At 38.6% G+C, this 27773-nt stretch overlaps 1 protein-coding gene across 9 annotated transcripts in view; it reads right to left on the reverse strand.

The window, feature by feature from the left end:
* Positions 1-27773, reverse strand: part of PIGG (phosphatidylinositol glycan anchor biosynthesis class G) — a 101798-nt gene that overhangs the window by 61434 nt on the left and 12591 nt on the right. For 6 of the 9 annotated variants that reach the window (XR_007505159.1, XM_049796309.1, XM_049796307.1 and 3 more), the window contains 4 exons: positions 24396-24613; positions 21428-21709; positions 11607-12064; positions 2913-3104 (listed from right to left, as the gene is read on the reverse strand). Coding sequence is in view for 8 of the 9 variants with exons in the window: in XM_049796309.1 (XP_049652266.1) it covers positions 2913-3104; positions 11607-12064; positions 21428-21709; positions 24396-24613 (1150 nt within the window). In the remaining variant the exon portion in view is untranslated. Of the gene's footprint in view, positions 1-2167; positions 2639-2912; positions 3105-11606; positions 12065-21427; positions 21710-24395; positions 24614-24901; positions 25031-27773 lie in introns of those variants that run through there. The other 3 variants (XM_049796310.1, XM_049796311.1, XM_049796312.1) reach the window with 3 other exon arrangements.

The raw sequence follows: 27773 nt of genomic DNA on the forward strand, positions 1-27773 counted from the left end.
ATGTAATTATTACCATAAAATATTCAGATACATTCAGGTGACTTAAAGGTAAAACTTTAAGAAATAGCTTTGGGTATTTGTCACTATTAAATGAGTTAAGTGAAAACTGAAATTAACCTGTTTATGGAAATTCAAACTAAAAAAAACCAAGTTTCTCAGCAAATGGTTTTGTTTCAGTATGGTATATACTTACCTTTTTCATTGCACAAACTATCATTTTTTAAAAGAACTCTGAGGAAAACAGAATGCCATATTACTTCCTTGCATTTTTTAATTTAGAGGTTATCTTAGTTATTGAAGATGGGACACACTTCAATAGCATCTTCTCCCTCATCTACCTTCCAGCAGTTGTTACATTCAGAGAAAAAAACCTTATCTTCAGTAAAGGTACAAAGAAGGGACATTTCAGAGCAAAGATCCTCCATCTTACAGAAGAAAGCATTATGCATGAAAAATGCAGCGGCTGCCTACAGCTTTTTCTCATATTACACAAAACTACCTCTACCTTGCACCTGGATCTGGAGTTATTCTGTATCATGAATACACTAAAGATACCTCTAGACACATTTAAAAAAAAAGCCCTGGTTTTGTTCCTGGTGGCGTTTTAAATGGGCTTTTACTATTTATCACATCAGCTACCTAATAAAGATGAGCTAGGATCACTATGTCAACACATCACATCTGAAATCTACTAATGTGTCTACCATCTTTTTTCACATGCTGTATTGGGAGCCTTGCTGAAGATAATGTGTTTAAGGGGCTAGTGATCTTGGGCAAGCCACGGCTGCTCTATTAGGCCTTGTACTTCAGCCTCAAGAAACCCACGTTAGCCTGAGTAGCTGCTGCAAGGAACAATGCTGGAACCCCTGTGCTGGCCTGTGTTGTGCCACTGGTGGGCATTATGACAGAGATAACATTCTGACCTGGCAAGAGTAGGCACATGGGTTTGTTTTGGTTTGTTAGGGGTTTGTTGTTGGTGGTGGTGGTTTGGGTTTTTTTGTTTGGGGTTTTTTGTTGGTTTGGTGTTTTGTTTGTTTGGTTTTTTTTTTTTTTTACACAAAAAAAAAAGGCACCATGGTATGGTGAGGGAAGCAGAACCTCTCAAGAGATGGGACCCGTGTGCCACAGCTTGCCATGGGAAGATTCATCTGGGGTTTGTCTGATGCTGCATGAAAGCAGGGTTCCCAGCATCTGAAGGGACTCACTACCTATATTCCTTTTTCTATCTTATTAAAACAGCTATCTGTTACATATTTGTTGTTGGTCCTTTCTTACTGACAACTGGAAAGAGCCCTGCACCACGCTACCTGCCCCAGGTGCCGAACACATGGTGACACAAAGGTTGAAACCTGTGTTTGCTAACCCTACCAGCTTTCACCAAACCACTTACACAGATGATCTATATAAAGGGTACAAAGCTTTGAAACATGACAGTAACTTTTAAACCTGTATATAACAAGAGAAATATAAAGGGCTGACATAATTTAATTAAATCACCATATTCACTATTTATTTAAGGCAAAATAACACTAAAAGCCTGTATCTTTCTTGTTACAATTGCGATCAATATGCTGATTATAGAATAAGCAAGTTCCCAGTAAATGCTCTGTCTTTAGTATTTAAGTACTCCACTTCTTTCTCTAATCACATTTTATTTGTGGCTCAATTGCTGTAATTAATGTTCTGTCCCACATTGCAATATTTTTCTTCCTATTGCAAGGACAGTATTCTTCTCCAAGGATGTTACGCAAACACAAAGCAAAACTAGAGGTCACACTCAGAAATCAGGCACATTTCAAACACAGAACCAAATCCTGCAGACTAAGTAAAGATTACCATTACTTTTGCATCCAGCAGAGCTGGCACACAATGTTAACACTAGTATACAACTAGAATTATCTTCAATATGTGGAGAGATGGAATGTATGTAAATATATGTAGATATACATACATAAAATATTTGTTATAAAACATGCCTGGTTAGCAAATCTGATCTTCTATATGTCCTAAGATCTCCTCCAGGGTTTTTTCCATCTCTGCACATCTTGTGAATTTCTGGTCCCTGATTAAGAAGCTCCAACAGAAACCATCTGCATCCGTATCAAATTCAAAATGAGTGCAGGGGAAGGTTTATTATATCTAGAAGACAATTGTTTTACAACTTCTCCTCCATGACCCCTTCCTTCTCATCAAATGTCCTAACTAACTCTGGGAGTTTTCTGCAGCTCTCTGACATTTAGAAAAACTTGAGGCTGCAGAGCCAGGTACAATCCAACAGTAAAAAGTATCCTAAGAAAACTAAAGCCACTTAGCTACATTCCAAAAGTAGCTACTGGTGAAAGAGCTAATAGCTTCCTTACAGTTATGGACTAGTTCCATAAGAAATGTAACATCCACATAAAAATTCTTTGTATGCATTGTGCAGCACAGCCTAGCCCTCAAAAAGGACGTGGTTTTATCTTGAAAGGCCATCCATTACAGAACACTCACCTGCAAAAGAAAGATATGGAAAAGCAACTCTCCCAATTACTGCCTAAGAATTTCAAAACTAGGAATTAGCCAGATGATCTTGGCACATGCTCTGCCAAATGAGGCAAGTCCATCTAAAACAAGAGGAGATGGTGTATTTGGAGTTTCTCTGTAGCAAAAACACAGGGTATCACCGTTAGATATTCCTTGTATTAATTCTTATCTGATTGGCTTCTGATCTGTCACAGTCAGAAGACCCTTCATGGGGCTCAAAATTATGCACATACCACAAAAACTGAGTGCTGGCCACCTACAAAATAGAGTTTTATTCACAAAAATGTGATTGCAGCCTAGACATAACATACCCTCCCACCTTATCCCCTGATATCCAAAGTGTTAACACCTCTCCAGAAATACAGTTACATATCTGTTGATTAACTTACTTTGAAATACCTTTGCTGGCATGTTGCCATGGAAATATGACATTTCCAATAGCTGCCCGGTAACTGTAGACTCCCAGGAGCCCGAGCACCATAGCAATTTTTGAAACCAGGGAGCATCTTCTTTGAACCAGAAAGAAGATCATAAGTAGAGAAACTGCAGCCAAGAAGGAGAGTTCAGATTTCTGTTCAGAGCTGGGGAAAAAGAAAAAAACAACAACAACAAAAAAATACAACGAAAAAACCCTTCAAACCACTGTAATTACTGCTAAACGCATTTGACAAAGCCCTAGCTACAGCACTGTATTTCCAAATCACTGCACTGACATCTGTTATGAACTTTCCAAGAGTTATGGTAAAATATTTGAGTATTTTTAGAAAAAGTGGTTTCATTAATGAGGTTTTCTATTCAAGCATGCATGTTTAAAAGTGTAATTATTGTGTTCCATCATATGCAAGTTATTCTGTTAATTATATAAAAACTGAGCTGCATATTGCATAATAGGAAAGGGTCTAATGCTTTTAAACTAGGGGTTTGTTATTTATACATTTTGAAAGAGTGCACTACAGCATTTCATTTTCTAGCATAAGGCAGAAAAGATTTTTTCACTATAGAATTAGAACTATTCTCTCTTTTTAAATAACTGCACATGTATTTGTTTTAATTTTAGACATACAAAACATTACCTAGCCGAAATGACCAGAAATATACTTCATAGTTTAAAACATACACATACAAACACTTCAGCACAATATGATTAATTCCTTTACACAGCTACAGAACCTTGTACTGGATCAATACATACAAGAGATAAAGTCACAAAATTTGCATCATGGCCAAGAAGATTACAGGTACAGTTTGTTTGTTGCCCTGCATCCTAAATAGGTAACATGCACTCCAGAATCAAGGGCATTTCATTGAGTATGCTGCCAACATTTTGTATTTAAATCTATAGTAATATCAATTAGCACTGCAAAATGTAATGGGGTAAGGTAAAGGTCTGCACTCAACCCCTACTCTAGCTAGCTATGCAATTTCAGAAAGCCCACTGTAATCCAAGAACTGCTAACCCTTGCCTACTGCAAATATTCCCAGTATCCCAAATGACCTAGAACCACTAATTTTGTTAGATTGACCTTCTGTTAAGAACATCACATAGAATGTGAGAGCCAAGGGCTCCATCTTCTGTCTTCCAACACTTCAAAATGCCATAATAAAAGATCACTAACTTCAGCAAACTGACAGTGAACCTGGGCTGTTACCTGCATTAACTCTGACTGCACTTACAAAACTCCAGTTTTATCATTGTTTTAATTAAAATTATAGTACTTCAAAGAGGTTTACTTTCCTATTCCCTAGTATATGCTTTAACAGGAGTTGAACCAATAACTGTTGTGCTTGGAAAGTCACACAGGAAAGAATATGGGGCAGAAGAATTGTCCTGTTAGTCCTCCCTGCAGGACCCAGTCAAGCACTTCATACAACTTAACAAGACTCCCAAGGAGTAAGAACCAGAACACTATGGGAGAGAAAATGTAGTCTTGATGTTTCTCCTCACTATTGTTCCTCCTCTACAGGAACAGACAGTAGAAGCAGTGAATGGATTGCTGCAGCAACCTGTGAAGATAGTGTCTGTACTATCTCTTATGATCAACGCATAAAGAAATAATTTAGTAGCCACTGCATCTTTCAAATGAACCTTTGTGGAAAATTTTAAAAGCTTTCAGGCCATATTCTCCTTCGGCTGCTCATTGTATGAGAGTGAGATAAAACAAGTCAGGGATAAATAAAAGCACATCATTATCATCTTTGTCTTTAGCCCTTTACCTAAAAAAGTCAATGCACTTCTGTTAAGAGACTTTTGCAGGCAAACCTAACATAGCAACACATAAAAAATTAAAAAATATTCCTACCTGAAAGAAGTAATTGCTGGTGCTATATCAAGCAAGACACTCACCAACAGCTGCAATTTCCTACAGTGTATATTTGAAATCATACTCTAACCCCCACCAAAAGATAGAAAATTCTCAGCGAAGGCCCAGTGGACAGCAAGGGTATGTTCAAAGTCACATGTACATCAGTCATTAATAGTGCATTCTGGACTGCTAGCAAAGGGTTTTATATTCAACTTGTGTCCAGGTTTTCTGGTAATAGTCCTCTGTGACTTCTGTTTTGGATTTTTGTAAATTTGTTGAAAAAAAGCCTACTCCAGTGTTTCACAGAGTTTGCTGAAGAAACTATAAAAGAATTTATAGCAAGTGAAGTCAGGTCAGCATAAATCACCTACAGTTTCAAGGTTTTCCAGCCAAGGTTCTTACAGTTAGGCAGCTAAATGCATATTAAATTAGCAGCTATTTTGAAAGAGTATTGTAGCTGCTCAACCCAGAGTCCAGCCATTTAGCAAAGCTCTAAATGATTTTGTTATTCTACTCAGAAATATAAGCATGAACGTGCCACTCTGATCTCAGCTGAAATGTAGTGGGTTTTGCCCAAACCACAAAATTGAAAGTGAAGAACTGATCATTTCCTGAGAGAGAACCTAGGGAAGGGGTAAGGAGAAAAAGAGACCTTCAGCTGTATGTTCTTACTGTGGTCTACACTTTCATACTTCCGGTATCAGAATGAAGATTGAAGACATATCCTCCCACTGCTTTGACCTCACCTCACTACTGCAAATATGAGTGAAAGGAATTATAAATGTGCATATGATTCATATTTTATGTGGATAAAGCCTTTTTTTTATTGTTTACTTTCATTCTACTATGTACAATAAAATACACAGGAGTCATATGGTATGCTAGCTTCAGGTGGAAGGGCATTTGGGGAGAGTTAAGTACATTATTAAAAGAAAATATTATCATCTTCCCATGGCACTGCTTCTCGTCACTTCTCGTCAAGCTGACGCTGTCATAGACAGTTTCACCCCTTCCACAGTGACCCAGGTAGTAGCTCTGACACCTTCCAGGTATCAGCTCTGACCAAGATTAACAGCCAAATGAAGCTAACTGAATCAACTAATTAAAAAGAAAATCCAACTTCCAGGCAAATTTAGGGATTGTATGTTCTCTTCCACTTCATCTACTGCCTGATTTTCTTTTTCTTCTTTTTCCCTCCAAAGTCTTTTTTTTTTTTTTTCCTATGTAGTAGGTTTCACAGAGTCTCTCTACAAATAACGAAGAACGTTTTCCATATTTCACTACTGTTCAGTGCATCCCTAGTAGCCAAATTCAACACACTATAAGTGGATTGATTTTCTGTGCTTTGCTGCTTACATTTTTCCATGCACAAACCTGCACAATAGTCTCTCTGTCTCAAACGCTGAGCCCCTTAATCACTGTCCAGATAAGCAAAATATGTCTGACCATGAGCACAAATATCTAAAAGGTCAATACAAGAGGAAAAAAAGAGGGTCGTTTGTTCATTAGTTTGTCTTAAGACACAAAACAGAAGGCTGGCTAGAAAAAGCCTGAGTAGCTTTAACTCAAACTAACAAGGGTATACATAATCTAAGTAAGGTTCTGATTTCATACTACTAAAAAATGCGCTATTAAGACATAACTATGCAAATTAAACACATACTAAAAATAGAATAACAATCAACTTTACAGGCTAGTAATGCATTTTGGGAAGAGGAATAAGTGCTTTATGCAACTCAGGTTATCACCAACATTTAATTTACGCTATAAGGAACACACATCATCTCAATCCTGATGAAAACACTAGGGAAACAGACATCTCTACCACGCTGTTCTCTTGTGAAGGAGAAGCAACAAAGATATTAAAACCTCCAACCAAAGAAAATGCAAGCATGCTTGCCAAATAGGAATTCACAGATACTCTACAAACCACAGGATGTGCAAAGATTTATTTGCATTATTGACTGATCTTTCTGAAGCTTGTCCAGTGAACCATTTCAGACCCAAGAACTCACCTACGTCCCATCACTCAAGTCCCAAAACTGTGCACTTCAAATGCTGCTATTTCGGCAATCTTTAAATCCTATAAAGCAACTGAAGTATATGTCAGCATGGTGACATATATTATATTCTCCTGGTAGGCTAAAAGCAGCTCCATTGATTTAAGTCAGGATGTAGCTCCACAGTAGCCCAAGTCAACCTGTGCCAGGGCTGCTAGTGTTCTGCATTTTCACCCAGTCCCTAAACATGGCAGAAGTAGTTACACCAAAGAAAGGGAGAAGGCAGAACTGTGGCAGCCCCAATGACACATCCTCTTATCCTGCCATGGCATGGCACTCTGGACTGTTCCACAATCTTTTTAAATCCCCCAAAAGTAGAAGTTTGTGAATCATTGCTTCTTTCTCAATTAGATTTGAAAGGCATGTGGGTTTTTGTAAGGAATGCTTGGCAACGGCAGAAAGAAAAAACTGTTTGTGTCTGTAGCACCTCAAAAGATGCAGATACTTCCATATTTTGTTTCTACAGGAATTTCAACAGCATCAGTGCTGGCTTGCACACTCTTCCCTTCCTGCGTTCTTGATACTAAGCCAGCCCATTTGCCTGTGAAGCTGGATGGTAAATCAGAATGGGAAGTGATCCATCTGAAAGCCAAGAGTTTCCCATGACAACTTGGGTTATTTTTCCAGCCACATCTATTCAATGATTTAATTCACCATACTGACAAAGCAACAGCTGTGCTGGTAAAATACAGGGCCATTAGTGAGGGGAGGAGCAAGACAGCAGGTACCTTGCCTTGTAAGGTAAGAGCTCCTTTAATATACTATTATAGCCAAACAAGTAGGATGGTGTTACTGAGCCGCCAAAGTGAAGTTTCTGGAAGACATTCACATATTTGTAAAGGTGCCAGGCGTGTATGCCTTAAACAAAAGCAACACTTTCAACTCTGAGTTCTTGTACTAGTCTTTCCTAGTGCCATAATGCAATTACAATGCTGTAGGTCTGACTATATGTTGCTATTTTTCTATGCATTTCATAGAATCATAGAATCATTTAGGTTGGAAAAGACCCTTAAAATCATCAAGTCCAACTGAAACCTAACACCACCAAGTCCCACTAAACCATGTCCCTAAGTGCCACATGTACACGTATTTTAAACACCTCCAGGGATGGTGACTCAAACATTTCATTGGGCACCCTGTTCTAATGCTCAATAGCTCTTTGGGTGAAGAAATTTTTCCTAATATCCAGTTTAAACCTCCCCCAGTGCAACTTGAGGTCATTTCCTCTTGTCCTATCAGTTGTTACTTGGGAGAAGAGACTGACACCCACCTCACTACAACCTCCTTTCAGTTAGTTGTAGAGAGCAGTAAGGTCTTCCCTCAGCCTCCTTTTCTCCAGGCTAAACAACCCCAGTTCCCTCAGTTCCTCCTCATTAGACTTGTGCTCCAGAGCCTTCAGCAGCTTCACTGCTCTTCTTTGGACACGCTCCAGCACCTGAGTGTCTTTCTTGTGGTGAGGAGCCCAAAACTAAATAGGCTATTCAAGGTGCAGTCTCACCAGTGCTGAGGACAAAGGGACAATCACTTCCCTAGCTCTGCTGGCCACACTATTTCTGATAAAAGCCTGGATGCTGTTGGCCTTCTCGGCCACCTGGGCACACTGCTGGCTCATATTCAAGACCCAAGCAAATATACTCAATGTGAGGCTATAATTTGGTGGGGAAGCACATGGAGCAATTCACCTGTAAAACTGAAGTTTTGGGTTTGATATCTAGCTGCTGTACTTCAGCCTTACTGAAGGGGGAGGCAGATAGCTTTAATAATATGGCTGTGACGGCTTTATGACAGGGAAGCAATACTTAATCAGTCTGACAGACTTCTGAGATGAGATGACTAGCTCAGTGGAAAAGCAGAGAGCAGGCAATGTTGTTTATCTCAGCTTTAACAAGGCTTTTAACAGTGTCTCCCATAACATCCTCACAGGCAAACTGATGCAGTCCAAGCTACAAAAGTGGACAATGAGGTAGACTAAAATCTGGCACAGCTACCAGGCTCACACAGTTGTGATCAGCAGTACAAAGTCCACCTGGAGGTCAGTCATTAAGGATCAGCCCCAGGACTTGGCACAGCAATACTGTTTGACATCTTCATTAATGACCTGGACGATGGGACAGAGTGCCCCCTCAGCAAGTCTGCACACAATACAAAACTGGGACTAGTGGTTGATACAGTAGATGGGTCTGCTGCCACTCAGAGGCACCTCATCAGACTGGAGAAATGGCCCAACAGCAACCTTATGAAGTTCAACAAGGGGAAGAGGCAAGTCCTGCACCTTGGAACAAATAGTTACACACATCAGGACAGATTGGGGGCTGACCATCTTTTCAGAGATGGCTCTGAGCATCTTGGCGGACACTGAATTGATCATCAGCCAGCAATGTGCCCTTGCAGCAAAGACGACCAACGACATTTGGGGATGCGTTACAAAAACGTTACCAGCAGGTTGAGGAAGGTGTTTCTTCCCCTGTGCTCAGCCCTGGGTCCAATTACAGGTTATCCAGTACAGACAAAGATATGGACATATTGGAGTAAGTGCAGTGAAGGACTGTGAAAATGATGATGGGATTGGAGTATCTGTCATACAAGGAGAAGCTCAAATCACTGGGACTGTTTAGACTCAAGAAAAGAAGGGTCAGTATGGATCTTAGCAGCCTAATTCAAGGTGGAGGGTGTTAAAAAAAAGATGAAACCATATTCTTCTCAGTGGTGCCCAGCAAGAGGAGAAGAGGCAATGGACACAAGTTGAAATAAAAGAAATTCTTTTTTAACAAAAGGAATATTTGGGGGGGGGGGGGGGGGGGGGGGGGGGGAGTGGAACAGGTTGCCCAGAATAGCTATGGAGTCTTTATGCTTGGAGATATCAAAAACCCAGCTGGACAAGGATCTGAGCAATCTGTTCCACATCACTCTGCTTTGAGTAGAGGGACTGAACGAAATAATTTCCAGATCCTGTGACTCTGTTGTTTTCAAAGATAGACAAGAATTCTGCAAAACACACCAATTCCAACTCACAGGAGAAATAAAAGAAACACAAAAATAGCCTCCTCCCTCCCTTCTCCCCCCTCCCTCCCCAACAACAAAAAAACAGACTGAGCCAGAACAGGTGTAAAGAACCTTGGTTTACCTGAGTGGGTTGCATGGAAGCTCCTGACAGGCAATAGTATTAGAGCTGGCCATACAGGATTTCACAGCTTTTGGTACAAATCAGGAAGCCCTAGAAGCACCTGCTCTAGCTGCAGACTGTTCTGCCTGTGCTATCTGCCTGAGTCCCCACAGCCCAAGGCTATAACAGATTTTGCTGCTCTACAGGGATATCTAGCACCAGGAAATCAGAGGTGGGAGCATGCTTAACCAAAACAGGATCTTTGGAAGTTAAGTCCAGGCATGCACACACAATTTTTAGAAGGCTGGTAACATTTCCAAGTGTCAGTAAACATTCCTGGGGGACCATACAAGCAAAAGCGTATCTCTGAAACAAACACAATTTTTCAGCTGCAAGAATATTAAGTCCTTGTTTCACAGCATTGTGGCACTAGTACACACCAAAGAAAAGGGTTGACAGTCTGAAGAAGATATCTGGCCCAGGAAGCTATTGGGCAAATAAATCTTTGGAAGATGCTAAGGACTAATCATAAAAATCCTCCCAGTCGCACCAAATCACACCTAATCCTACCCACACACCGGCTTAGCTCAAAATGAAGGAGTTCTCTGTCATGTGGACATAAAGTTGGGAATATGACATCCCTTCCTCAATCCCTTACTGCATCTCAAGAGGCGGAATGCATGGCAAAAGCTTTGGGATAGAATAACTGCTATAATGCCATAAATTCCCTCATGTCTTTCAGCATTCATGCCTGTCACAGCAATTAGCATTTTATCTGTGAGGTTGCCAATAAGCAACTAGTCTCATATTAGTTCATTTGCTCATGTCGCTTTTAATGAATGATGAATGACATTTCATCCACATGTTGTAAGACACCGGCAAGAAATCTCTTTATCTTACACAGCACAGCCTCCCCATCTGCTGTCTGCAAAACCCTGACCTAGTCAGTCACAAGGTATTGCTTCTCCATCTACCAGCTGAAGTACAGAAGACAGTTCAAATATCAAGTGCTTTTATTACTGAATAATGACTGTAGCTCTTCACAATACTAAAAGGTAGTAGAAAAAGTAGAAGCCCTTCTCCAGTGTACTTCAAGCTGTAAAAAATTCCCCTTCTTGTTTATCATACCACACTTGAAAAATTCCTTCAGTTTTCCACCCACACAATAAATGTCTATGACAGACAAGGAAGAATTCTATGTGCAGCATCTTCTCCTGCAACTACATAAAGTTTGGAATTCCGCAGAAACTTCTGCCTTAATTTGAAGGGTTTAATTCTATTAAGCAGTTTTTAATTTCCCAAACCAGACACTGTTGACTTATACGTGGAAAATACTTACTTTTTGCCTCTGATAAGCCTATTGTGTATAATTGGCATTAATTAGATAAGCCATGGTGTAGGGCAAAGATTATAAACTATTGATAGTATACAAAGAATTACTCCTGCATGAAACAGCAGTGAAAAATTCCTTTTGATACTTCACTGTTTACCTGCTTTGCACATTTGCAGCACTTCGTAAACAAGAGACTGTATAGCAATGTATACATCTTTCACCAAATGAAACATACATTAATTTTTAAATAAGACAGAAAGTACGACAATAAATCAGATACCCACCTTGTCAACCAATGGCCAAAGTCTGGCCGATGAGCCCACTGGACGCCTGTCTGATTCAAGGATCGAAGTAGCCGACAGCAAATAAGGATGATCCATGGACTTGCTAAGCTTATCCACTTATCTGATCTTTTTATGAATTCAGTTGAAGAGGTGGCCTCGCCCAGTTTTGAATTACGTGCTGCTGGAATGTCTATATTCTTGCACTCAGAGGCTTCCCCAATACTATCAAAATTTTGTTTCACTGTGGTGCTATGCTGAGGGTCCCATTCTTTCAGAAGAAAATTATTCCTACAAAGTTCCTGACACAGCACCAAACAAAGTGTATTGATAAGAAAATACCAGGTTTGATGTTCTTCTTCTATAAAACTGCTTGCCCCCAAACTCAAAACATGGCCAATTGTTCCAGCCAGAATCAGCACATCTATTTCTGACCAGCTGGAACTGGACACAACTGGATTCTGCAAACAAACAAAAAAATAGCAGTGATGAAAGTATATAAAAATTTCACTTATTTAAGCATTCATAGTATGCTTACAGCAATTTCCTCTAAGAAAACAAAATAAACAATGAAACAAGTTATTTCTATCTTGACAAATCCCCCAAATTTATAAAAGAATCATTTTAGTATAGCCTATTTTGCTAGCATGGCAACATAATCATACATTTTAAAATGACATTCTGTTTAAGGGAAAAAACTCCTCTATGAATAATCATCACAACTGTACAGATTAAGATTCCTTACCACCCTGTGACAGAAGGTTCAAAACAAGCTGTCTCCCTGTTGCACATTTGTAGAAGTAAAAATAGAAATCCTGCAGAAATCAAACTTGAGATACAGATAATGGGTAATTTTCTAATAGTTTAAATGTGTGCTACCCTCAACTCAGTACAGTGACAGCTTTCACTACTCAAATTTATAAGTTACTTGCAGACAGTCTGATGGCACCCCCTAACCTTGCTTAGCTTGAAATGTGTCTTTCATCATAAAATCTACTTTAAACCTTACCCATCTATTACTTACTTCACATGCTATGCCTATCTAAACCCATGGTATCTTTGTCTAATGCCTCCATTAGTTCGATTTCCTGTTCACAGCAGCTACTTGGAACCGCCTTATCATCACTGCCCTCAATGATACAGCTAAAAAGAGAACGTAAGGGCATGTGGAAGATGATACAGCTAAAAAGAGAATGTAAGAGCATGTGGAAGATGAGAGCATTATCAGGTAAAGGACCTCACATGGAGTAAGAAGTAACAGGGAAAACCATAAAAAGACCACACAGACACAAACCTGAAAATTAAGCATGAAGAGAGATCATAAAGATGACCAAAACTCTTCAGGCATTAATTGACAGGCCATTAAGAAACCACAGTAATAGCTCTGAAGCGCGTCAGCGTGGACTTTGTAACAGATAAGGGGGAATTGACAGAACATGACTCTTACGGATATCTGATGATGCCTGTGGATCTATACAAACTCATTAAGCAATGCTTCAGGAAAGTGACAAAGGTGAGCGAGAGGGGATAGTGAGGAACAGGCTGGAGGCAGGGGGCAAAGTGAGAGGAGGAAGGATAAAGGGGCCAGAGCTACATATAAGCAGGCGCCAGTCAGTGCGCTTCTCTGGCTGAGCCCTGTGCCTGATCACTGTGGTCTATCCTGTCACTAAATCCTCTCCTCTCTTTCTGTGCAACTCCACTCTCTGTCCCACCTGTGGGTGCTGCAAGGTCTGGGGACAAGTAACTGGGTCTGGCAAGTAACTGGGGACAAGCCTGCAGGCCAGCAACTTGAGACCAGAGTGAGTAAAAGTAAATGCCAGCAGCTGGAGTGGGATTATGGGTCATTGAACCCACGCACCTGTAGTGCCAGTGACTGTAGCGCGTGAGAGTCCACATGCCAGAGACCGGAGTGGGGACCACAGGCCATCGGGACTGCGAGCCTGAGGTGCCAGCAGCTGAGAGATCAGAGTGCAAGAGAGGTCAGGGTGTCAGCAACAAGAAAAGCGACCATGGATGACCAAGCCTGTAAGTCTGCATCAGCACTGGAGGGCCCAGTGTGCACACCCATGAGTGAGAGGTCACAGGCCCACTGACTGGAAGGACTTGTAACTTCTCAAAGTATGAGTCCAGAGGTGGGGACAGGGGCCCAGGCTGGGCGTGCACAGCTGGGCTCCAGCAGCAAGGCAGGACAAATGCCCCAGCCCTGGAGGCCAACAGAGCCAGCAGGGGCTTCCTAACATGCCTTAGCAAATAGGGTTACATACTCATGAAGCATTTTGGGAAAGACACTCTCAAAAATCATCCTTTACTATTTTATATTCTCATTAATTTTTCCTCTATTAGAGAATATCACAGCGTATCTCTTAAACCGGTATTTTAAACACCTGATAAACAACAACTTAAAAGCCAAATTGAAACTATGGCATGCCATTTTTACTTCTGACCAAAGATCTCTGAACCTACTTTCAATGTTAATGTCTTTAACTGCACACTTCAACTACATCATCCTCCTATATTTGACCTTATGAACAAACTTTAAAAAACTGCCTTGAATATTCATACAGATAAATCTCACAGAGAATGTACTCACATTCAAAGATGCAGAGTGTACTATGATTCCTCAACTGTTTAATCATTTGTTAGAAGAATATAGAAACTCACTAATCTTAGAGCAGGTAACATGAAAATGGGTGTAAATGATACAAATATCCCTGATTATCTTAGAAGCAAGTCTCACTTATGCTTAAGATTTACTGACAGTAGCATATGTATGTTATATGTATGTTATTATGTTCAATAAGCAAGACAAAGTAACATGGAGAGGACAACACACACACTTGATGCAAGAAGCAAGAATTTTGCTTTGAGGAAAAAAACTTTTGCAAAATCAAGATTTTATAAGATGTATGTGAAAGAATGCAGGAAGGATAGTTAAAAGTTATCACCTATTCACATCCCCTCCATTTCTTGTGTTGTTAAAGAAATATATTACACCAAAAGTCACTTCACTGAAAAAAAACCCACAAACAAAAAAACAATGAAAAAGTTCCCATGAGGTTACACACAACAATAACGGGGGGGGGGGGGGGGGGGGGGGGGGGGGGACACCCACTAAAAATTTAGCACAGGAACAGTCATAATCTGAAAAACTGCCCAGGCCCAATCTAAATTGACTAGCACTTGAAATTTCTTTGGTGCTCTAAGAACCACCCCTTTTTTGTTTAGTACTCTACTACCATAAGCTAGTATTTGGAACAAAAGAACAAGGTAGAGATGTAGTCCATGCAGAGATCAAAGACCATGAAATTCACAAAGCTGGGACAAGAACAGTACATGACTGAACTACAAAAAGTTTAAACTCCAATAATTCCATCACGCTGACCTTAAAGATCTTGGCTAACTAAATAATGAGCAAGCACATAAGCACCGTCTGCTTGCAGAAACAAAGGAATCTGTGATCCTCAACAAATGAGAATGAACCAGTCTTCAATGCAATACATCTTCTTTATAAGACACAACATAAAATCTATATAAGGATTGCTCTCTTGTATCTGGTTGCTGTCAGCACTGATACGAAAACTGAAGAAGTGATGTATTATCTATGGGGAACATGCAAAAGCCTCAAGAAAATGATAGTGTGTGAAATGTCCCAGTTCAGAAATCTGTATTTCTTCCCTGCTTGTCTGACTCTAACAACTCCAGTGAAAAGAGAAAAAATTTACTCTTATATTCACATCAAAGGATTAAAGCCCAATGGCATTTATTGATAAACCACATTTCAGACCAGAGTTAGTCACTATGCAAAATGAAAAATTATCCTGCAAATTATAATGTCCTGAGCCTTGATGATCTAAGAAATACTGAAAATAGCTTCATCATTTTTTTCTAAATTTGCTGGTAATCCCTCATATATGAGCTGTGCCTTATTAGGAATGCCATCATTACAGTTTTTTTATACAGCCTGACCTTAGATTACTTAGATTGTACTTAGTTTTCAAATCTGGTTTACAGGCACAGAAATGTGGGTCCTACTCTGATATTCACAGCTCTGTCTAGCTGCTGAACATGTCCAGCCCTCAGGAACTCAGCAGGCACTCCAGATACTATAAGAATCCTATGACTTGCACCACTACCTTGGCAAACAGATTTAATACAGAATCTTTGGTTTAGAAATTTATAAATGCGAGGCTTTCAATTTAAGCCTAAAATGTCTCAAGCCAAGGTAGCTTTAACATTTGATGCAACAGCATTAGTGATTAAGTAATACAGAAACTGACCTCTTTGCCCTATCTTCGAATGTATCTTGCTAGGTTGCAGAAGTGCCAGCACATAAACAATGGAGTATATGTATCTCTGCCCATGAAACTTGTTTTCTTCACTTTGAAATCAAACCTCCTGTAGTCTGTCTTCTGGGTCCAATTCCAATTATATGTCTTCTGTATGGCTGAGAGCAAAGTTCTTTTGCGCAAAAATTAACCATCTGTAGTTAATGCCTGAGGAACTTCACAATCGCTTTTCAGATGAAGAATGTTTTCTTTATCATGCTCACCATCACCCCAAATTTAAATACTTACCATTCTTTTCCCTTCTTATATTTGTGCTCTCTGCTCAAAGACCTTGTCTTGATTCTCAATGATGATAACTTTCCTATGACAGAGTACTACAGACCACACTTGCTCCTACATTTTCACAGCAGTTTGGGATCACTTTTGAAACCTACCCAGTAAAGGCATCATCCAATCACCTTTTTTCTTCCCCAAGTCAAAAAATGCAAAAAAAAATTTAGGTACAATTGCATAAAAATGTTTCATCGTTCAATTCAGTAAGAGTATCACACCGAGGAGGAAAAACAAAAATATTTTAAAATAACAGGGCATTTTAAAATAAACAGAAAGAGGGACTTTTTTTCACGTAATGAAAAAACCACCGTAATTCTGCATAATGCAAATTCTCAAAAGCTGTATTGGACAAGCTTTAACTTTTGTGTTCTGTTTAAAAAAAACTATTCGTTTTGGTTTCTATCAGAAATAGGAAAAAAGATAAAACTACTAGTAGTAAATAATGTACTTAAGTCAACTATCAAGCAATTAGAGTGAAGCTATGAACAAGAAGTTAAACTTTTTGATGATTTTCTGGAATTCATAAAGGGCTGCAGAACTATTTAAAGCCTGAAGTGTCATTAAAAGAAAGGACTGGTGCTGCTAGAAACATAGTAATCAGAACCTATAAATAACAGTCAGGAAGCAGATGCTAACACTGTCTGCACTGGTCTTCAGAAAATTCATGAACTTGGTAATCAGTTTCTATATTCAGCCACGGTGGAAAAAAAGCATTACAAATGAGAGCACTTCAGAGAAATCTTTAGATGTGAACAGAAACAATCTGAAGAAAAATAGCTCTGAAGCCATTAACAAGAAAGCTTATCTTAATTACTTTTAAAATACCTACATTTTATCATATAGCATGAGCTTAGAAAATGCTTTTAGCTTTTTTAACTGGCAAGACCCTGATTCAGGCAGGATTCTACCTCTGCCATCAGAAGAGCAGGTTTTCAGAGCTCTTTCAGAAGTGGTGCCCATACGCAGATTTGCACTGTGGAGACGCACAGGTCACAGACGCTTGGATTCAGAGTTATTTTAGCATAAGTAATACTCTTAACTCACATAGAAGGCCCTTCAAGATCAACACACAGCATACAGAGGCAACCTGTTTCTCCACCAAAGTCTAGGTATTCTATTGGAAAAGGGGATGGAAGGTGGGACATAATGTTTGTGAATTACAGTATTTGTGCCACAGTTATCAGTAAATAACCTCTCACATCCATACTGCAAGCAACACCAGAGTATCCACTGCTCCTGTCACATTCTCCAGGCTCTATCTTTGTATAAGCAGCCACCCGCAAAAAAAACCACCATACCATTCTGCAACAGCCCTGAGACTGGTAAAAATGTAAATCAAATCCAGGCCACTGTTTTTATACATGTTTGGAGTGGAGAACTTACTAAATCTACAAAATATTTCAAGCTTGCTTTGGAACTTGAACAGAGACAGCAAAGCCTATCTGATTGATGAGATGAGATATATATCCAACAATCCAGTCACCTATGGAATAGTATTAAGGATGGAATGATGAAAACGGATTTCTACAGGTCTGGATACAAAGTCATGTCTGCCTCAATGAGTGTTACTATTGCCTACACTTTTTAAGACATACTTCAGCTTCCCACATTTTCAGATATGTCTCAGGTAGGAACATGATCACAGACAGACCTGGAATGGAGAATCCAGTATTTTTTACTCCTATCTGCCCCAGCCTTGGAAAAACAAACAAACATACAAAGCTTCTGGAAAACATTGCTGAAAACCTCCTAATTCACATATTATCAACTTGAAGCAGATGATCTGATCATCTGCTGGTATGTCCTGAGGTCCCAGTAAAACTCCAGAAAACATGTATGCACCAATTTCAGATACTCCCCCACCTTTCTAGTTCCAAGAAGAATGCTTGAATTGATAACTATTCCATTACAGCCAAATGGAGATGTTTTCAAAGGTGATGTGAAAATAAGCATCTTCATGTCCAAGAAACACTAACTGATCCCTGTCCTAAAGTGATAGAAGTGTAATCAGCAGTGACACCAAGTTTCACTTTTGAATAAAAGGCGTTTTTGCCACTTCTTGAATTTCAGATGGTCTCATAGTTGGTACCAAAGAGGAAAAGGAGACAAGCTGCTGCTGTAACATCCTTCTTCAAGCAACAGGGGATTGGATCCAAAGCCCCAACATCAACCAGGGAGAAAGCTCAAGCTGCAGCCATCTTGCATATGCAGAATGTGGGGTGCTGAAGGCAAAGATGAAACTGGATACAGTATCCTGGATGTAATTTCTAATCAGTTGGGTTTTGCTCAGTTTGTCCTCAAGGGCAGATGTACAGACAAAGCAAGGGTGGAGAAAGAAGACAACTGAAATAGAAAGGAGAGCTAACTTCTCACACATACTCCTGTCCCTGCTCCCTAGGCATAGCTGACCAGGTGGAATCATCAGAAATGGCCAACAGATTACAGGTATGGAAGTGGCACTTCCTCCTCTAAAGTTCCTCAGAAAGATTAATTCTAAAAATGGAACAGCATGGATTATATGGGTGCTTCTTTTTATGTGTTCCTTGAGGAATTATTTGCCTCCATCAGGGAGCTAGCAATTAATACAAGAAAAGCCTTTCCGCCCAACTCAAGTTTTGAATACCAGGATATATTTTGCAGTTGCTGCTGTGATCACTGACAGAGCAGCTGTATTAGCAATATATAAGCCACCTGCAGGAAGCTGTTCACACCAGCAGCTGTCTCTCACCAACAAGGATGAAAACATGCCAAGAACAGATGGGAATGAAACCCTATGACTCAGACCAAACTAAAAAGGCAAAGCTCATACCTGTCAACCGATACTTGGTAACGGCCTATTCTAAAGTTAGTAATAGCCAAGGAATAGCAGCATCTTCCTAGATTCCAGTCTTTGACCTAGCAGGAAAGCATTTTTCCTGCGTCATATAAAGTTACTTTAAAGTTACTCCTACAGTAGTGGGTGTCACAAGGAATTAACTCATCTCTAGCCATATAAGAAAGAGTTCTGGTCACAGACAGGCTGAATTTCTTTGAAATTATCAACCTGGAGGAGAAAGCTATTATCTGTTGTCATTGCTCTCATCTCTATTGAAGTGGAGCGTCTGTAAATTTTATGCAGGTCTGGACAGTCATCATTTTTAGGTTCTTACTGTTTGCTAAAATTAGAAAAACTGGTAACAATTAAGATGAAAAATGAGCTTGTCTTCCACAGTTGTCTTTGTTTATTATCACACAACAAGTAAATGTTAAGTTTCTACAGAATACACTGGATCATTAATTATTATTTCAAGACCATATTCTTTTACTTTTTTCTAAGAATGATTTCTACCTTGTTTACAATAAAATACAGAGAGCTAATAAAGGCCCTAAGTAGAACAACTCAGAAATGGCAGAAGTGAACTGAGTCCATTTAAAGACCAACACACCCCTAAGTACCAACACTGTTAACAAACTGTACAACTAGACATCTCATTCAGCGTATTTCTCCATTCACTCTGGTTAATTTTACGTTCTTCTTTTATTCGGCTTTAAAAAAATCCTACACAAGCATCACTAGCTTTGGCAGCAAAACATTAACACTACTTTGACACAAAAATTTTCAGTACCAAAAGCAAACTGTGTTTTACGCTTACAAAGACTGTTCTGTTAGCAGCCATACCCAAGGTGAAACTTCCTTCCCCAGTTTCATTAAGCAGATGCTGCTGGCTGACTTGTTACTCTATTTTAGTCTATCTAAATGATCAACAGACAAACCTAAATCTTATGTGACTGATAAATATAAACATAAGAATGAAACACCATGTTCTATCAGCAAATCCCTTTTTAATCATTTTCAATACACTGAAATTAATTGCACTGAAGCACACGGAAAAAGAGGAAAAAAAGAAAAAAGGCAGTGCTCAGGAGAGAAGGGCATTACTTTTAGTCCAAGGCTTCTCTCAGAAAAGCAGCATTTCCAAGGAGGAATAACACAAACACAGAAATTACAGAAACAAAATTATAAAATGGTATAGTTTGAATAATAAAAATCAGCAGTCTTACTTACTTATAAGAATTTAAATTTATAATTAAGCTCAGTAATTACAGCATATAGTTGCAGAGAGTGCAATATTAATCTCCACTCAGGAGTAGTGAATTTTCTGAATTATATGAAGAATACTCGTTATTAAATGATTCTCTAAGTCAGAAAGTTTGCTTTTTAGCCTGAAGGAATATGTCATCATATCTTTGAAAGCAAGGTACTTGCCACACATTGTCACACACTAAAAAAAAAGATACTAAAACCCCAAACACGATTAAGACAAACCCAGACGGACAAAGGACTGTACTGCATAGAGGTTGCACCACTAAATAGAGCGCTGTGAGCATTAAAGTTACTGAATTTCCGAGACCTTTGAAAGATATGACTAACAAGCATCAGAAAAAACAGCTAGAAGCTTATTTTATGGTGTGGCTGACAGTTCTTGGCATATAAGTTTCACAGTGAAAGAAGAGTAAGACATTGCAAATACTACTTCCTTGGAATTACCTGAATTCTATTCAATACAACAATAAAACTCATCAAGTACTTTACAAAAGGTAACTGCTCGCACAACTAAGAACACTTCTGAGCATTCCAAAGATTGTAACAAACTCAATTTCCTAAATTTAGAAAACTGAAAAAGTTTAACTTAAAAAGTAGAAGAGACAGATTAGATTTGTTCCCTCTGTTAAGAGCTTCAAAACTATTTTTAAAAAAGCATTAAGAATACCAATATAAGAAAGGGTACTGGCAAAGTATTTTCTTACTAGCCTCAGAGCATTCATGTCTGTGGTATTTGGGAAAGGACAGATCATCACCAGTGGATGCTCTTGCAAAATATCATACATCTTGCTTTAATTGCAATTGTGAAACATCACTGTGTAACAGCATAAAATTTATACACAGCATAACTGTTTCTGATCTCATAAAATCAACTGCAAAACACTAATTAGAACATTTCTTAAAGTAACATGAAAATAAGCACTTCTATGATCTTAATTATAGCAATCAGTATCATGCCACAGTGAACACACCACATTTCAATTACAATTTTAAATTATTCAAATTACATTACAAATAACAATTTCTTTAAGCACACACAGAAAAAACTTTTATAAAACTTTATCTGAAAGTATGCCATGAAGAGCAAAACATTTTGAACCCTAATTAACACATGCTCTCACCTTCAGTGGAGGTCTGGAATTCTCAAAGATCTTTGCAATGGCAGATAAAATACTGCACATGAGTGCAGAAATCAGCATCATCACTCCAACTGCTGTTAACCAGGACATACTGCAGAAATAGCATGAACTTTCTGCCGATGTGCATACAATGACGTGAACTGCACACAGCATCAGACACATCAAGTAAAACAGCAGAGAGAACAGCAGAGGGGACAGGGACACTTCAAATTCTGCCTGGCTGCTCAGGGCTTTTGGAAGGCTGAGCAAAAGCAGCAGCAGAACCTAGAAAAAAAATAGAGAATTAATACTTAAAGAATTGGGGTTAGCTAAAGCATGCAGTGAGAATTCACACAAAAAAATCATACTGTCGTCATCCACATCACTCTGCTAATCTACATACTTCATCAAAAAAAACACTGTGAAGAACTATGCTGGATTTTTATCCCCAGTAGGATATTACCATATAAATGGGAGAATCAAAGATCATGTTTTCATCTATTAAGGTCTTGGGCACACAAGTTGCTGGAGTTTAATAAATTGCCATGTGCCTCCTCACCTGTGGTACCTGATCACATGCATGATCTTCATTCCCTGCAAAAGTAAGAGCTTTAACTCCCAGTATCAAAATAGTTCTGAAGTAAACAAATTTGACCCATTATTTATCACCTGTAAATGCCTAAAGTTACATACAGACTCTGCCAAAGGCTATTAATTTCACAATGTGTGAGATACACATACACATACACATAGCTTCCCAGACTAGGGAAAGTTCTCATACTATCACACAAGTGTATGAATTCTCCCGGTATTTATTTTCTACACATCTCCTCATCTTAATTTGATTTATTGGTTTTACTTTCACTTTGCTCTAACCTGCACATAGATCAGGCAGAATTCCAAGTTTCCTCTCAGGTAACTGTAGCAGTGGAGATTAATAATATCGTGAATAATTTTTGCTACCCATGTGCAAACCTTTACAAGTAAAGGGAAAATTCAGCCGCATGCTAAAATACTTTGCAAGGGGCACAGATGGAGCAAGGACTAGACTGAGCTCAATCAGCTTGTGCTAAGGCAAGATTACAACAAATCAAGATAAAAACAAGTGTATCAAACCATTGCCAACCTGTAATCTTTCACTGGCACTTGTGAAGACCTCTGCCTAAAATTTTTCCCACAATACAGTGAGATATAGTAAAGTAGATTAAAAAAATCCAATGCACTGCATTAGTCTTCCTTCTTCTTCATACTCAACTTCACACAGTTCACTTGGTAATGAAAATATGAGGTTTCACAGTATCAAACTGGCTTAGGTATTGCCTTTTAACACAGCACTTACAAATAAAACAAGACAGCACTCATGATAGGAAAATGCTCGAATTGTAGTTATCTACAAATCTAAATTTAGCTTTTTTGAGCAAATGCACTGTTATCAGCTTATGTCCCAGCGGTATTCTCATCTGAAATACAGGATAAATGGCATTTATAGCATGGTGTAGTTTGAAGTCACCTGTGAGACTCCCTACCCTTATCTATTCAGCGAAGGTGGAAAATACGTATCAAGACAAAAAGACTTTGGAAAGCAAGGCAGTTTCTCGAGTACTGCACTGGGGAAAGGAAAAAGCTCCAGCAGTTTTGCAAAGTCTTCCAGTGATGCTGAGCAAGCTCTTCTCAACCAAAATTTTCATGGTTAGTATCTGCACGTTTCTTTTGATAAAGGCCCATTGAGTAAAATAGCTGAGATCTGTTTTCTAGAAACAGTAAGCACCTACAACTGCATTCAAGAAAAAAAGAAATCCAATGCTTCAGGTCCAAAGTAACTGTCAAGAGCTTGAATGCATAGGTTCCCAAAACAAAGGAACAAAAAAGAAATACAAGCACTTCAAGTTTGTGCTGAGCTTTGTCGACCTCCAGATTTGCCATCTGTAGAGTGGGAACAGAACCTACCATCTCATCTCCCAAAGGCACTGTGGAACTAAGTCCTGTGAAGTGGTCAGCAGAGTGATAAACCCCACTGAGCAGTCTATCAGAAAGCCATTTCAGATGTACTCTGCATGCACAGAGCTGTGCATATGAGACGAAGCATAGAGTCCTGCCAGGACAAAGGAGACTCAAATACTAAATAGCTGCTCATGTACTGTTTTCCATTCCAGGCACCAAACGGGAGCAGTACTACAGCAATTACACAGTCTTGTACAGCACTACACACATGCAAGGACTAAATTAAGCTTGTAGTAGGTATTTCCATCCTAGGGAACAACGCTTATTATTACAAAAGTTGACACTTGTGTCTTCTAAAAGGCCAGTGCAAGCTTCTGTGCATAAAAGTTCAATGTCCAGGCATGGTATCCCTTTCAGCATGATTCTCAAAGCATTACCACAGAGGATATTTTCAGCATTTAAGATTTGCCCAAAATATCAATGGCAGAGAACCACTTAAAATTCCAGACATGGGATATCTTATCTTTATTCCTACATGAGATACAAAATGGCAACCCAGCACCTTACAGCAGTATTTATTTCAGGGCTCTACACCTGTACAAAGAACAATTCTTGGAATTGTGAAAATTGCTCACAGAAGTTATTGCCTGTTCCAAGCAGCTACACTCACTGTTGGATAAAGAGGAACAGGTAGGAACTTACTTGCCAGACTTTTTTTTTTTTTAATGTAGTAATGCTACTCAAAAAGTAGAAGGCTAACTAATATGGGAGTTACTTAAGTTGTAGCACATCTGCATATTTACTGTAACTAGTTACACCAAACCATAAGTAGCTTCTATCAAAAGCTCTCTTGAATCATTTTAAGGGCCAAGCTACACTTTAAAAAGAATATTAATCTCATCCAAGAAGAAAGTCAGCCAACTTTAAGAGTTCATACTCGGTAATTCTAAAGACCAGTAAGAGTAGTCAAAACCCAGAAACTTTCACGTTTCTGCACTTAGCTTTTTCATAGAAAGGTGTATTTTCGTACCTCCATAATGATCACAGTCCCCACCATCATCGAGTACACATCATATTGTGCCACTTGTTTGCTTAGTGAAGAACTCAGAGTCTTCAGGGCCTCCAAATATTGTTTCAGGACCTTTTTGCCAAGGTTTAAGAGTATTTCTGAATTATTCCCCTCTAAATACAGTTTGATCCAATTACCATGGGACTTTTCTGCTATCTTAAAATGTTCATAGCCAGGATCTAAGGAGGAGGAAAGAAAAAAAAGGAAAAGAAAAGAGGTAAGAGGATCCCTGAACAAAGGAGGATTAATTAGAGATATGATCATATTTTTAAATTTGTTTGTATAGTATAAAAAAAATATTGCTATGGGGGTTGAAACTTTTTTCACACCTACAAAGTTAAATTATTTTCCTGCAGCAAGACCATAATGAGCCAGTTACTCAGAATAAAAGTAATTAATCCCTAACCTGATAAAATGTCAAGACCTCTAAAAGTAACAAACATATTAAAACATCCACTTACTCTTACGAAAGATTTCCAGGACAAACTTATCAAAATGCTTTAAATCCTGAAAAAAAGTCATGTTTTCCACTGGAGCCACTCATTATCCAGGCCATATTGTACAAGCCAAGTGGGAAATGATCAAATAGCTGATCTCTGGAGGAAACACCAAAGGACACACACACTGTATTGGGGACCTCAATTTTGCTGCAAAACTAACGAGAGTCAGTTGCTAACACAAAGTTAAAGACACAGGATGCAAGATTTTGAAGCAGTAATAGAAAAGTTAGCTGAAGAACACAGTTTGGCTTTAGGCATTTGGACTATGAAGCTGGTGCAAAGCAATCCGCAGCAGTGAAACATCGTAACTGCTATAGTGTAAGGATGGCCCACAGTCTAACTTGTTTAAAAGAGAGAAACCCTGATGCTGCCACCAACCTATGGAAGCCAGACTCTTGTGGCAGAAGGTTATTTCACGGTGGCCTATCTACATCTAAAAAATTCTGACCTGAAGCAAAATAAACAAAAACCAAACCAAAACCAAACAAATAATAGATTAAGAAAAACTCAGGAAAAAAAAACAACCTCCAGGACACATATCCGTTGCCCATGCCTAGGCAATATTTTCTTGTAGAAATGTAGTTTTGATTAAGTCTTCTGGTAAATACATGTGTAAACAGGACTGCAGGTGAACACTGACAACACATATGAAGACTGTGGTCTGCTTTTGGAACTGGGAATGAGGACAAGACTAGCACTATACTGCGTCCCTGAAGGAAGTAATTTTAGATCAGCCATTAAATTCTGTGGGTTCACGTTTTAACGTGAGTATACTTTTTATCTAGGTACAGAGACATTATGGTTTCTTTTCTTTTTCTCTTATACTGTAGAAACACGTCTACCTTACTCTATTCCCTCTAAATTTATTTTAAAAGCTTGAGTGAGGACAACAGGAGAGACAGGAAATAAGGAAACAGCCAAATCCTACATTTTAGAAGTCCTTTACAAGTCACAGCTGCAGTGGCTTTTCTCCTACCTGTATTTCCCCTCACTAGTTATTCCACAGAATCCTTACTTTACGCTAACTGTTCTCATTCATACACACCAAAGGGTAGGTGTGGAGAGATGATTTAAGTTGATTCAAAGGACACATGAAAGTACTCTGCGTATCTCCCATCAGCTACCATTCATATTCACCATCAACTTTCCTATTACTAAACATTTACACAAAAAACTGCAGCGCAAAAAGCTGAGCCTTGGTAGCCTTTTTGCTTCCCCAAAAGATATGTTCAGCTGTGACAATAACCAGATTCTGCAAGTGAAAACAGAAGAACATCGTTTTGTTCTTACATGGAAAAAAATGTAAACACTCACTACAAGCATAAAGGTAAAAAAAAAGAAAACAATTTCTGCCAAAATTATTATTGTGGGTCCTACATGCACCTGAAGAGCATTCCATTCACTTCATATAAGTTTAATTTCAAGAGCATTCATTTAAAATAGAACAATTAGGTCAGTTTCTGTGTTTTATTGTAAATGTGGAAAATGGCATTGCTCCTGAAAGCACTTAAGACATGTTTTCCCTCTTCATTTTATAGCTGCATCACCCCATACTCCAATACGCCATATGATATTTAAAATATTGCTCATTGAGTAAAGTAAACAATCACAATGTAAATTCAGTTGACAACACAAGGAAAGCAAGAGCATAACTTTCAGAAACTTGTGTCTCACTGGACATGCTTTGTGTGAACATTCACACATATCTGTATTCTTTGCATGAAATAAATATTTAGTTTCACTTCACATTAATAATCCTTGCTATTTCCCTGCGACTTCACTTGAAAGTTAATGACAACTTAAGAGCAAAAAGGCCAATTTGGAAATTTTTATATAGTAAGCCTATCATTATCTTCCCATCTTGCAATCCTTACCTTCTTAGATAAAAGTAGGGTAAAACATTTGCTGCACAGTTTCAGATGACAAGGGTTAAAGCAATGACTGAAGTTTGGTGTCACAAAGACTTAAGTTACAGCTCATTTTTACTCCTGGTAGATCAACAGTGTATCAGACTTGGAAAAAACCCAATGCGTTCTTTGTTAAGCCTTTTCAGCAAAAGTACATTATTAAGTCCAGAAACATTTAAAAATTTATTTCAATTGAATGAAGATGAATGAAGTATTTCTATTGACAATTCTTGTACAGTTATGAAAGTATCGTGCTTACCAGTTGTAAGTCTCTTATCAGTATATACGACACTTCGTGATCTACTACAGGCTGAATTCAAAGCAAAAATTTTAGAAAGCAATGTTTAACTCAAAATTTCCAGTCTGGTCTCCCAAGACTTTGAACAGACTCCAAAGCATGCTGATGCCGCTATGCAGGAGGTTTGCAGTTATCTACTAGAAAGCACAATTCAGCCAGCAGCAAACACCTGTATATCAAGATAGCTGCCAGTGCACATGCAGACTATCATTTCCCTATGGTAGTTCTTTGAACAATGAACTCCCTAGAAAATTCCTTTTCCAATATATTTGAAATATTTAAATATTCATACTTTTGAGGAAATCTAGAAATCCATAAAGGATAACCTAAAATGAGCTTTAATCAAACTGAGATTTGACAAAACACTATTTCATTAAACAGAACATTGAAATGAGTTCAAGTTATATTTTGAAATCTAAATAAATTCTCTCCACATCATCTGCTCCTATTCTGCTCTCTTTTCATGCTTTTTGCCCTGTTTACTTCTTCATTCCTTTTAGTGTTTTTATTTCATTCTCATCTACCTCTTTCCATGCTGCTGCCCACCAAACCCATTCTGTCCATGTTATGAAAGATGACTGTTTTAGTCACACCCATATTTCTATAATTGATATATAACAAGGAATGATTTAAA

Source organism: Accipiter gentilis, chromosome Z, assembly GCF_929443795.1.
Source record: "Accipiter gentilis chromosome Z, bAccGen1.1, whole genome shotgun sequence".
Taxonomy (NCBI): Eukaryota; Metazoa; Chordata; class Aves; order Accipitriformes; family Accipitridae; genus Astur; species Astur gentilis.